General features: G+C 39.1%; 1 protein-coding gene across 1 annotated transcript in view; it reads right to left on the bottom strand.

The window, feature by feature from the left end:
* The window catches only part of TPP1 (tripeptidyl peptidase 1), a 328,779-nt gene that overhangs the window by 27,470 nt on the left and 287,115 nt on the right, over positions 1 to 14,194 (bottom strand). Inside the window, exon 9 of the mRNA XM_053708854.1 lies at positions 10,441 to 10,599. Coding sequence (XP_053564829.1) covers positions 10,441 to 10,599 — 159 coding nt within the window. The remainder of the gene's footprint in view (positions 1 to 10,440; positions 10,600 to 14,194) is intronic.

Raw genomic sequence — 14,194 nt, forward strand, 5'->3', positions numbered from 1 at the left:
AGACTGAATACTGAGCACAGTGTGACATATACAGTGTGACAGAGACTGAATACTGAGCACAGTGTGACATATACAGTGTGACAGACTAAATACTGAGCATAGTGTGACATATACAGTGTGACAGAGACTGAATACTGAGCACAGTGTGACATATACAGTGTGACAGAGACTGGATACTGAGCACAGTGTGACATATACAGTGTGACAGAGACTGGATACTGACAGATACTGAGCACAGTGTGAAATATATAGTATGACAGACTAAATACTGAGCACAGTGTGACATATACAGTGTGACAGAGACTGAATACTGAGCAGAGTGTGACAGAGACTGAATACTGAGCACAGTGTGACATATACAGTGTGACAGAGACTGAATACTGAGCACAGTGTGACATATACAGTGTAACAGAGACTGAATTCTGAGCACAGTGGGACATATACAGTGTGACAGAGACTGAATACTAAGCACAGTGGGACATATACAGTGTGACAGACTGAATACTGAGCACAGTGTGACATATACAGTGTAACAGAGACTGAATACTGAGCACAGTGTGACATACAGTGTGATAGAGACTGAATACTGAGCAAAGTGTGACATATACAGTGTGACAGAAACTGAATACTGAACAAAGTGTGACATATACAGTGTAACATGTACAGTGTGACTAATAGTGTGACATATACAGTGTAACATGTACAGTGTGACTGATAGTGTGACATGTACAGTGTGACTGATAGTGTGACATATACAGTGTAAAAATGTACAGTGTTACATATACAGTGTAAAAATGTGTAGCTGCTTATCTCCTTATGTGTAACTGCTTATCTCCTTATGTGTAGCTGCTTATCTCCTTATGTGCAGCTGCTTATCTTGTTATGTGCAGCTGCTTATCTCCTTATGTGTAGCTGCTTATCTCATGTGTAGCTGCTTATCTTGTTATATGCAGCTGCTTATCTTGTTATGTGCAGCTGCTTATCTCCTTATGTGCAGCTGCTTATCTCCTTATGTGTAGCTGCTTATCTCTTTATGTGTAGCTGCTTATCTCGTTATGTGTAGCTGCTTATCTCGTTATGTGTAGCTGCTTATCTCGTTATGTGCAGCTGCTTATCTCGTTATGTGCAGCTGCTTATCTCCTTATGTGCAGCTGCTTATCTCCTTATGTGCAGCTGCTTATCTCCTTATGTGCAGCTGCTTATCTCCTTATGTGCAGCTGCTTATCTCCTTATGTGCAGCTGCTTATCTCCTTATGTGCAGCTGCTTATCTCCTTATGTGCAGCTGCTTATCTCGTTATGTGCAGCTGCTTATCTCGTTATGTGCAGCTGCTTATCTTGTTATGTGCAGCTGCTTATCTTGTTATGTGCAGCTGCTTATCTTGTTATGTGCAGCTGCTTATCTCCTTATGTGCAGCTGCTTATCTCGTTATGTGTAGCTGCTTATCTCGTTATGTGTAGCTGCTTATCTCGTTATGTGTAGCTGCTTATCTCATTATGTGTAGCTGCTTGTCTCCTTATGTGTAGCTGCTTGTCTCCTTATGTGTAACTGCTTATCTCGTTATGTGTAGCTGCTTATTTCCTTATGTGTAGCTGCTTATCTCCTTATGTGCAGCTGCTTATCTCCTTATGTGTAGCTACTTATCTCGTTATGTGTAACTGCTTATCTCGTTATGTTCAGCTGCTTATCTCGTTATGTGTAACTACTTATCTCCTTATGTTCAGCTGCTTATCTCCTTATGTGTAGCTGCTTATCTCCTTATGTGTAGCTGCTTATCTCCTTATGTTCAGCTGCTTATCTCCTTATGTTCAGCTGCTTATCTCCTTATGTTCAGCTGCTTATCTCCTTATGTGTAGCTGCTTATCTCCTTATGTTCAGCTGCTTATCTCGTTATGTGTAACTACTTATCTCCTTATGTTCAGCTGCTTATCTACTTATGTTCAGCTGCTTATCTCCTTATGTTCAGCTGCTTATCTCGTTATGTGTAGCTACTTATCTCCTTATGTTCAGCTGCTTATCTCCTTATGTGTAGCTGCTTATGTTCAGCTGCTTATCTCCTTATGTTCAGCTGCTTATCCCCTTATGTGTAGCTGCTTATCTCGTTATGTGTAACTGCTTATCTCGTTATGTTCAGCTGCTTATCTCGTTATGTGTAACTGCTTACCTCCTTATGTTCAGCTGCTTATCTCCTTATGTGTAGCTGCTTATCTCCTTATGTTCAGCTGCTTATCTCCTTATGTGTAGCTGTTTATCTCCTTATGTGCAGCTGCTTATCTCCTTATGTGCAGCTGCTTATCTCCTTATGTGCAGCTGCTTGTCTCCTTATGTGTAGCTGCTTGTCTCCTTATGTGTAGCTGCTTATCTCCAGTGACGTGCAGTGACGTCAGAGGCTGATGAGGCAGTGGCTAGGATACACCTTCATTCTTTAGATATCCTTTGTTGAAGAAATAGCAATGCACATGGGTGAGCCAATCACATGAGGTATCTATGTGCAGCCACCAATCAGCAGCTACTGAGCATATTTAGATATGATTTCCAACAAAGGACATCAAAAGAATGAAGAAAATTAGATATTAGATGTAAATTGGAAAGTTATTTAAATTTGCATATGGGTTTCATGTCCCTTTAAATGGTGTCTTGGAAAACTGGTCAACTTTGTAAACATCTGATTTTAGTCTAAAAGGATTGTAACAGAAACTCTTGCAAGATAACACAATGCTTGCTCTGATTATGAGATCTAGAAATCCATGCCCATTAAAATATGTTTAAAACATACTTTTTACTTTAATGCTGCAAATTATGCTTATAGATTCTTTCATTACATAAGGGATGAGAGTCAGAGGGGGAGGAAGAGAGACAGAGAGAGAAAGAGACCATGGGGGAGAACAACACATAAGGAGAGAGATGGATAGATAGAGAGAGACACACACACACACACACACACACACAAGGGGGGGGAGAGGGATCACTGCATTTTAAAGTAATAAAACAGCAGAGCTACAGAGAGTTAAGAAAAATTAGTCTATAATTTAGTGTGAAGTACAGAGGCAAGCTGCTAAGTTAGTGGGTGTAAAGTTTGAGTAAACAAAATACAAAAACGACCCTGCTGTAAAAGAGTAAAAAAACACTAAACCACATTCATTAAATTATCATTTTCACTAACAGAATCCCTTACAGTAAAATCTTACTTTAATAAGATGTGGCTGAAACACTGCTCTCTGTGCCTCTTTTCCTGCTCTGTAAGGATTCAGGAAGTGACAGTGGCACATTCCACTGCACTTAGAGGGGAAGAACAGAACTCTCTTTTTCACTTTAGCAAAGCTAGCAGGTTTACAGGACAGCAACAAAATATATGAAAGTTGTTTTTTTCCGTTTTTGTTTTGTTTTATATGATTTAACATCCAGCCCCAACCCTATGTTCCACTTACTAATGCCTCTCGCTGGATTGGTTCAGCCCAAATAGGACTGCCTCAAATAAGTAGTTAATGAGCCATGCAATGATCTTAACCACTTGCATCCAGTAGATGGCGCAGCATGTTGTGTAATGGTGGGCAGACCTGCTTGTGCCTCTCCATTGCACAACATATAGCTGTGAGAAAAAAAATGCTGGGGGAAAAAATTACAATTTTTTTTTAAAGCCAATAAAAAAATATATATTTCTTTCATGTAATTAGCAAGAGTCCATGAGCTAGTGACGTATGGGATATACATTCCTACCAGGAGGGGCAAAGTTTCCCAAACCTTAAAATGCCTATAAATACACCCCTCACCACACCCACAATTCAGTTTTTACAAACTTTGCCTCCGATGGAGGTGGTGAAGTAAGTTTGTGCTAGATTCTACGTTGATATGCGCTCCGCAGCAAGTTGGAGCCCGGTTTTCCTCTCAGCGTGCAGTGAATGTCAGAGGGATGTGAGGAGAGTATTGCCTATTTGAATGCAGTGATCTCCTTCTACGGGGTCTATTTCATAGGTTCTCTGTTATCGGTCGTAGAGATTCATCTCTTACCTCCCTTTTCAGATCGACGATATACTCTTATATTTACCATTACCTCTGCTGATTCTCGTTTCAGTACTGGTTTGGCTTTCTACAAACATGTAGATGAGTGTCCTGGGGTAAGTAAATCTTATTTTCTGTGACACTCTAAGCTATGGTTGGGCACTTTATTTATAAAGTTCTAAATATATGTATTCAAACATTTATTTCCCTTGACTCAGAATGTTCAACTTTCCTTATTTTTCAGACAGTCAGTTTCATATTTGGGATAAATGCATTTGTTTCAATCATTTTTTCTTACCTTAAAAATTTTTGACTTTTTCCCTGTGGGCTGTTAGGCTCGCGGGGGCAGAAAATGCTTCATTTTATTGCGTCATTCTTGGCGCGGACTTTTTTGGCGCAAATTTTTTTTTTCTGTTTCCGGCGTCATACGTGTCGCCGGAAGTTGCGTCATTTTTTGACGGTTTTTTGCGTCAAAAATGTCGGCGTTCCGGATGTGGCGTCATTTTTGGCGCCAAAAGCATTTAGGCGCCAAATAATGTGGGCGTCTTTTTTGTCGCTAAAAAATATGGGCGTCATTTTTGTCTCCACATTATTTAAGTCTCATTATTTATTGCTTCTGGTTGCTAGAAGCTTGTTCACTGGCATTTTTTTCCCATTCCTGAAACTGTCATTTAAGGAATTTGATCAATTTTGCTTTATATGTTGTTTTTTTTCTTTTACATATTGCAAGATGTTCCACGTTGCAACTGAGTCAGAAGATACTTCAGGAAAATCACTGCACAGTGCTGGAGCTACCAAGCTAAGTGTATCTGCTATAAACTTTTGGTATCTGTTTCTCCAGCTGTTGTTTGTATTGCATGTCATGTCAAACTTATTAATGCAGATAAAATTTCCTTTAGTACTGTTACATTACCTGTTGCTGTTCAGTCAACATCTAATTCTCAGAGTGTTCCTGATAACATAAGAGATTTTATTTTTTAAATCCATTAAGAAGGCTATGTCTGTTATTTCTCCTTCTAGTATACATAAAAGTCTTTTAAAACTTCTCTTTTTTCAGATGAATTTTTTAAATGAACATCATCATTCTGATACTGATAATGGTTCTTCTGGTTCAGAGGTTTCTGTCTCAGAGGTTGATGCTGATAAATCTTTGTATTTGTTCAAGATGGAATTTATTCGTTCTTTACTTAAAGAAGTGTTATTTGCATTAGAAATAGAGGATTCTGGTCCTCTTGATACTAAATGTAAACGTTTAAATAAGGTTTTTAAATCTCCTGTAGTTATTCCACAAGTGTTTTATCTCCCTGATGCTATTTCTGAAGTAATTTCCAGGGAATGGAATAATTTGGGTAATTTATTTACTCCTTCTAGACGTTTAAGCAAATTATATCCTGTGCCATCTGACACATTAGAGTTTTTTGGGACAAAAATCCCTAAGGTTATGAGGCTGTCTCTACTCCTGCTAATGTACTACTATTCCTACGGCAGATAGTACTTAATTTAAGGATCCTTTAGATAGGAAAATTGAATCCTTTCTAAGAAAAGCTTCCTTATGTTCAGGTAATCTTCTTAGACCTGCTATATTTTTAGCGGATGTTGCTGCAGCTTCAACTTTTTGGTTAGAAGCTTTAGCGCAACAAGTAACAGATCATAATTTTATAGCATTATTATTATTCTATAACATGCTAATAATTTTATTGGTGATACCATCTTTTGATATCATTAGAGTTGATGTCAGGTATATGTCTCTAGCTATTTTAGCTAGAAAAGCTTTATGGATTAAACTTGGAATGCTGACATGTCTTCTAAGTCAACTTTGCTTTCCCTTTCTTTCCAGGGTAAATAATCATTTTCGTTCCTTTCCTCACAACAAGGAACAAAAGCCTGATCCTTCATCCTCAGGAGCGGTATCAGTTTGGAAACTATTTCCAGTTTGGAATATATCCAAGCCTTATAGAAACCTATAGCCAGCTCCTAAGTACCTATGAAGGTGCGGCCCTTATTCCAGCTCAGCTGGTATGGGGCAGATTACGTTTTCTTCAAAGAAATTTGGATCAATTCCGTTCTTAATCTCTGGTTTCAGAAACATTGTTTCAGAAAGGTACAGAATTGGCTTCAAGTTAAGGCCTCCTGCTAAGAGATTCTTTTCTTTCCCGTGTCCCAGTTAACACAGCAAAGGCTCAGCATTTCTGAAATGTGTTTCAGATCTAGAGTTGGCTGGAATATTTATGCCAGTTCCAGTTCTGGAACAGGGGCTGGGGTTTTATTTTATCTCTTCATTGTACCAAAGAAGGTCAATTCCTTCAGACCAGTTCCGGATCTATCATTATTGAATCGTTATGTTAGGATACCAACATTCAAGATGGTTACTGTAGGACTATCCTGCCTTTTGTTTAGCAAGGGCATTATATGTCTACAATAGATTTACAGGATGTGTATCTGCATATTCCGATTCATCCAGATCACTTTTAGTGTCTGAGATTCTCTTTTTAGACAAGCATTACCAGTTTTGTGGCTCTACCGTTTGGCCTAGCCTCAGTTCCAAGAATTTTTTTCAAAGGTTCTCGGTGCCCTTCTTTCTGTAATCAGAGAATAGGGTTTTGGTATTTCCTTATTTGGACGATATCTTGGTACTTGCTCAGTCTTCTCATTTTCGAAGAATCTCATACGAATTGACTTGTGTTGTTTCTTCAAGTTCATGGTTGGAGGATCAATTTACCAATCAGTTCATTGATTCCTCAGACAAGGGTAACCTTTTTAGGTTTCTAGATAAATTCAGTGTCTATGACTCTGTCCTTGTCAGACAGGAGAAGTTTAACATTAATATCAGCTGGTCAAAACCTTCAGTCACAATCATTCCCTTTGGTAGCCTTATGCATGGAAATGTTGGGTCTTAGGACTGCCGCATCAGATGCGATCTCCTTTGTTTGTTTTCACATGCGACCTCTTCAGCTCTGTATGCTGAACCAATGGTGCAGGGATTACTCAAAGATATCTCAATTAATATCTTTAAACCGATTTTACGACACTCTCTGACATGGTGGACAGATCACCATCGTTTAGTTCAGGGGGCTTCTTTGTTCTTCCGACCTGGACTATAATCTCAACAGATGCAAGTCTTACAGGTTGGGGAGCTGTGTGGGGGTATCTGACGGCGCAAGGGGTTTGGGAATCTCAGGAGGTGAGATTTCCGATCAATATTTTGGAACTCCGTGCAATTTTCAGAGCTCTTCAGTCTTGGCCTCTTCTGAAGAGAGAGTTGTTCATTTGTTTTCAGATAGACAATGTCACAACTGTGGCATACATCAATCATCAAGGAGGGACTCACAGTCCTCTGGCTATGAAAGAAGTATCTCGAATTTTGGTTTGGGCGGAATCCAGCTCCTGTCTAATCTCTGCGGTTCATATCCCAGGTATGGACAATTGGAAAGCGGATTATCTCAGTCGCCAAACGTTGCATCCGGGCGAATGGTCTCTTCACCCAGAGGTATTTCTTCAGATTGTTCAAATGTGGGAACTTCCAGAAATAGATCTGATGGCTTCTCATCTAAACAAGAAACTTCCCAGGTATCTGTCCAGATCCCGGGATCCTCAGGCGGAGGCAGTGGATGCATTATCACTTCCTTGGAAGTATCATCCTGCCTATATCTTTCCACCTCTAGTTCTTCTTCCAAGAGTAATCTCCAAGATTCTGAAGGAATGCTCGTTTGTTCTGCTGGTAGCTCCGGCATGGCCTCACAGGTTTTGGTATGCGGATCTTGTCCAGATGGCCTCTTGCCAACCGTGGACTCTTCCGTTAAGACCAGACCTTTTGTCTCAAGGTCCTTTTTTCCATCAGGATCTGAAATGCTTAAATTTAAAGGTATGGAGATTGAACGCTTGATTCTTGGTCAAAGAGGTTTCTCTGACTCTGTGATTAATACTATGTTACAGGCTCGTAAATCTGTATCCAGAGAGATATATTATAGAGTCTGGAAGACTTGTATTTCTTGGTGTCTTTCTCATCATTTTTCTTGGCATTCTTTTAGAATACCGAGAATATTACAGTTTCTTCAGGATGGTTTAAATAAGGGTTTGTCCGCAAGTTCCTTGAAAGGTCAAATCTCTGCTCTTTCTGTTCTTTTTCACAGAAAGATTGCTATTCTTCCTGATATTCATTGTTTTGTACAAGCTTTGGTTCGTATAAAGCCTGTCATTAAGTCAATTTCTCCTCCTTGGAGTTTGAATTTGGTTCTGGGGGCTCTTCAAGCTCCTCCATTTGAACCTATGCATTCATTGGATATTAAATTACTTTCTTGGAAAGTTTTGTTCCTTTTGGCCATCTCTTCTGCCAGAAGAGTTTCTGAATTATCTGCTCTTTCTTGTGAGTCTCCTTTTCTGATTTTTCATCAGGATAAGGCGGTGTTGCGAACTTCTTTTGAATTTTTACCTAAGTTGTGAATTCCAACAACATTAGTAGAGACATTGTGGTTCCTTCATTATGTCCTAATCCTAAGAATTCTAAGGAGAAATCGTTGCATTCTTTGGATGTTATTAGAGCTTTGAAATATTATGTTGAAGCTACTAAGTCTTTCCGAAAGACTTCTAGTTTATTTGTTATATTTTCCGGTTTTAGGCCAGAAAACTTCTGCCATTTCTTTGGCATCTTGGTTGAAATCTTTAATTCATCTTGCCTATGTTGAGTCGGGTAAGACTCCGCCTCATAGGATTACAGCTCATTCTACTAGGTCAGTTTCTACTTCCTGGGCGTTTAGGAATGAAGCTTCGGTTGATCAGATTTGCAAAGCGGCAACTTGGTCCTCTTTGCATACTTTTACCAAATTCTACCATTTTGTTGTATTTTCTTCTTCTGAAGCAGTTTTTGGTAGAAAAGTACTTCAGGCAGCGGTTTCAGTTTGAATCTTCTGCTTATGTTTTTCATTAAACTTTATTTTGGGTGTGGATTATTTTCAGCAGGAATTGGCTGTCTTTATTTTATCCCTCCCTCTCTAGTGACTCTTGTGTGGAAAGATCCACATCTTGGGTAGTCATTATCCCATACGTCACTAGCTCATGGACTCTTGCTAATTACATGAAAGAAAACATAATTTATGTAAGAACTTACCTGATAAATTCATTTCTTTCATATTAGCAAGAGTCCATGAGGCCCGCCCTTTTTTGTGGTGGTTTTGATTTTTTTGTATAAAGCACAATTATTCCAATTCCTTATTTTATATGCTTTCGCACTTTTTTCTTATCACCCCACTTCTTGGCTATTCGTTAAACTGAATTGTGGGTGTGGTGAGGGGTGTATTTATAGGCATTTTAAGGTTTGGGAAACTTTGCCCCTCCTGGTAGGAATGTATATCCCATACGTCACTAGCTCATGGACTCTTGCTAATATGAAAGAAATGAATTTATCAGGTAAGTTCTTACATAAATTATGTTTTTTGCCCATATGAGAGGTGAAGCACTGCCTCGCCTGCCTCTAGTGACTGCACATCACTGCTTATCTCCTTATGTGTAGCTGCTTATCTCCTTATGTGTAGCTGCTTATCTCGTTATGTTCAGCTGCTTATCTCCTTATGTGTAGCTGCTTGTCTCCTTATGTGTAGCTGCTTATCTCCTTATGTGTAGCTGCTTATCTCCTTATGTGTAGCTGCTTATCTCGTTATGTTCAGCTGCTTATCTCGTTATGTTCAGCTGCTTATCTCGTTATGTGTAACTACTTATCTCCTTATGTTCAGCTGCTTATCTCCTTATGTTCAGCTGCTTATCTCCTTATGTTCAGCTGCTTATCTCCTTATGTTCAGCTGCTTATCTCGTTATGTGTAGCTGCTTATCTCGTTATGTGTAACTGCTTATCTCCTTATGTTCAGCTGCTTGTCTGATAAGTTTTTTTAGGAAGAATATTTTTGTGTTTAATATATTAATATAGAAGATATTTTTACCTAGCGGTTTTAATATTATAAGTAAATCACATTCTGAACAGAGAGAACTTATATTGGCATTAAAAAGAGAATATTAAATTATTGTCAATTCCAAAAAACACAGTGCAAAGTTTTTTTTAAAAAAAAGCCCTTTTGTAAAACTAGAAAGCTGCAGCTACTGTCTTCTATGATATATTAATATCCTGAACACAATATCTTCCTGAAAAAGTAGAAGAAAAAAAATGGCAAAAGCAAAAAGCACGATTTGTAAAATCACAAGAAAACATGAAACGCACGAGTATTGCAGGACACTGTCTGGATGTGATACATAGGACGTCTCTGTAAGTTTCCGTTTCATTATGGATGTTGTTACTGAAATATATGTTGTCCTAACTTTTATACATTTAGGCGGTTTTCTTTGTTACTTATATCCCCTGAATACAGCAGGACACAGTAAATAGAAATAAAGTCTTAGGGTGAGTAATAAAGACATCAGCTACTGAAAACCAAGGGCTAAATAAGTCCATGCTCACCGAAGTGCCAGACACCCATGGAATTGGGATCCTGTTGGAAACCACCCAGTAGTTATCAGAGAGTGCAGCCACATCAGGATACGCCCGTCCGCTTCTGTTATAGTAACTGTTGGGGGGTAACTTCACTGAAGACTGTAGGTAGCGTGACACAGCAGATACCTGAAGAGAGATCCGTGAGAAAGAGAGAATGCATGAGCTGGAGACAGCTAGAGATCCAGTCTGTATAGAGATATGTGACAGCTAGAGATCCAGTCTGTATAGAGATATGTGACAGCTAGAGATTAGGTTTGTATAGAGATATGTGACAGCTAGAGATCCAGTCTGTATAGAGATATGTGACAGCTAGAGATCCAGTCTGTATAGAGATATGTGACAGCTAGAGATCCGGTCTGTATAGAGATATGTGACAGCTAGAGATCCGGTCTGTATAGAGATATGTGACAGCTAGAGATCCAGTCTGTATAGAGATATGTGACAGCTAGAGATCTGGTCTGTATAGAGATATGTGACAGCTAGAGATCCGGTCTGTATAGAGATATGTGACAGCTAGAGATCCGGTCTGTATAGAGATATGTGACAGCTAGAGATCCGGTCTGTATAGAGATATGTGACAGCTAGAGATCCAGTCTGTATAGAGATATGTGACAGCTAGAGATCCAGTCTGTATAGAGATATGTGACAGCTAGAGATCCAGTCTGTATAGAGTTATGTGACAGCTAGAGATCCAGTCTGTATAGAGATATGTGACAGCTAGAGATCCAGTCTGTATAGAGATATGTGACAGCTAGAGATCCGGTCTGTATAGAGATATGTGACAGCTAGAGATCCGGTCTGTATAGAGATATGTGACGGCTAGAGATCCAGTCAGTATAGAGATATGTGACAGCTAGAGATCCAGTCTGTATAGAGTTATGTGACAGCTAGAGATCCGGTCTGTATAGAGATATGTGACAGCTAGAGATCCGGTCTGTATAGAGATATGTGACAGCTAGAGATCTGGTCTGTATAGAGATATGTGACAGCTAGAGATCCGGTCTGTATAGAGATATGTGACAGCTAGAGATCCGGTCTGTATAGAGATATGTGACAGCTAGAGATCCGGTCTGTATAGAGATATGTGACAGCTAGAGATCCGGTTTGTATAGAGATATGTGACAGCTAGAGATCCGGTCTGTATAGAGATATGTGACAGCTAGAGATCCGGTCTGTATAGAGATATGTGACAGCTAGAGATCTGGTCTGTATAGAGATATGTGACAGCTAGAGATCTAGTCTGTATAGAGATATGTGACAGCTAGAGATCCAGTCTGTATAGAGATATGTGAGACAGATAAGACAGATACAGATAGTGTGAGACAGATAAGACAGATACAGATAGTGTGAGACAGATAAGACAGTTAGATACAGATAGTGTGAGACAGATAAGACAGTTAGATACAGATAGTGTGAGACAGATAAGACAGTTAGATACAGATAGTGTGAGACAGATAAGACAGTTAGATACAGATAGTGTGAGACAGATAAGACAGTTAGATACAGATAGTGTGAGACAGATAAGACAGATACAGATAGTGTGAGACAGATAAGACAGTTAGATACAGATAGTGTGAGACAGATAAGACAGTTAGACACAGATAGTGTGAGACAGATAAGACAGTTAGACACAGATAGTGTGAGACAGATAAGACAGTTAGATACAGATAGTGTGAGACAGATAAGACAGTTAGATACAGATAGTGTGAGACAGATAAGACAGACACAGATAGTGTGAGACAGATAAGACAGTTAGATACAGATAGTGTGAGACAGATAAGACAGATACAGATAGTGTGAGACAGATAAGACAGTTAGATACAGATAGTGTGAGACAGATAAGACAGATACAGATAGTGTGAGACAGATAAGACAGTTAGACACAGATAGTGTGAGACAGATAAGACAGATACAGATAGTGTGAGACAGATAAGACAGTTAGATACAGATAGTGTGAGACAGATAAGACAGTTAGATACAGATAGTGTGAGACAGATAAGACAGTTAGATACAGATAGTGTGAGACAGATAAGACAGATACAGATAGTGTGAGACAGATAAGACAGTTAGATACAGATAGTGTGAGACAGATAAGACAGTTAGACACAGACAGTGTGAGACAGATAAGACAGACACAGATAGTGTGAGACAGATAAGACAGTTAGATACAGATAGTGTGAGACAGATAAGACAGTTAGACACAGATATTGTGAGACAGATAAGACAGACACAGATAGTGTGAGACAGATAAGACAGTTAGACACAGATATTGTGAGACAGATAAGACAGATACAGATATTGTGAGACAGATAAGACAGACACAGATAGTGTGAGACAGATAAGACAGTTAGATACAGATAGTGTGAGACAGATACAGATAGTGTGAGACAGATAAGACAGATACAGATAGTGTGAGACAGATAAGACAGTTAGATACAGATAGTGTGAGACAGATAAGACAGATACAGATAGTGTGAGACAGATAAGACAGTTAGATACAGATAGTGTGAGACAGATAAGACAGACACAGATAGTGTGAGACAGATAAGACAGTTAGATACAGATAGTGTGAGACAGATAAGACAGATACAGATAGTGTGAGACAGATAAGACAGATACAGATAGTGTGAGACAGATAAGACAGTTAGATACAGATAGTGTGAGACAGATAAGACAGTTAGATACAGATAGTGTGAGACAGATAAGACAGTTAGATACAGATAGTGTGAGACAGATAAGACAGTTAGATACAGATAGTGTGAGACAGATAAGACAGTTAGATACAGATAGTGTGAGACAGATAAGACAGTTAGATACAGATAGTGTGAGACAGATAAGACAGTTAGATACAGATAGTGTGAGACAGATAAGACAGATACAGATAGTGTGAGACAGATAAGACAGTTAGACACAGATAGTGTGAGACAGATAAGACAGATATAGATAGTGTGAGACAGATAAGACAGTTAGATACAGATAGTGTGAGACAGATAAGACAGTTAGATACAGATAGTGTGAGACAGATAAGACAGTTAGATACAGATAGTGTGAGACAGATAAGACAGTTAGATACAGATAGTGTGAGACAGATAAGACAGTTAGACACAGATAGTGTGAGACAGATAAGACAGTTAGACACAGATAGTGTGAGACAGATAAGACAGATACAGATAGTGTGAGACAGATAAGACAGATACAGATAGTGTGAGACAGATAAGACAGTTAGATACAGATAGTGTGAGACAGATAAGACAGTTAGACACAGATAGTGTGAGACAGATAAGACAGTTAGACACAGATAGCGTGAGACAGATAAGACAGACACAGATAGTGTGAGACAGATAAGACAGACACAGATAGTGTGAGACAGATAAGACAGTTAGATACAGATAGTGTGAGACAGATAAGACAGTTAGATACAGATAGTGTGAGACAGATAAGACAGTTAGATACAGATAGTGTGAGACAGATAACATAATTTATGCTTACCTGATAAATTCCTTTCTTCTGTAGTGTGATCAGTCCACGGGTCATCATTACTTCTGGGATATTACTCCTCCCCAACAGGAAGTGCAAGAGGATTCACCCAGCAGAGCTGCATATAGCTCCTCCCCTCTACGTCACTCCCAGTCATTCGACCAAGGACCAACGAGAAAGGAAAAGCCAAGGGTGAAGTGGTGACTGGAGTATAAATTAAAAAATATTTACCTGCCTTAAAAAC

Source organism: Bombina bombina, chromosome 3, assembly GCF_027579735.1.
Source record: "Bombina bombina isolate aBomBom1 chromosome 3, aBomBom1.pri, whole genome shotgun sequence".
Lineage (NCBI taxonomy): Eukaryota > Metazoa > Chordata > Amphibia > Anura > Bombinatoridae > Bombina > Bombina bombina.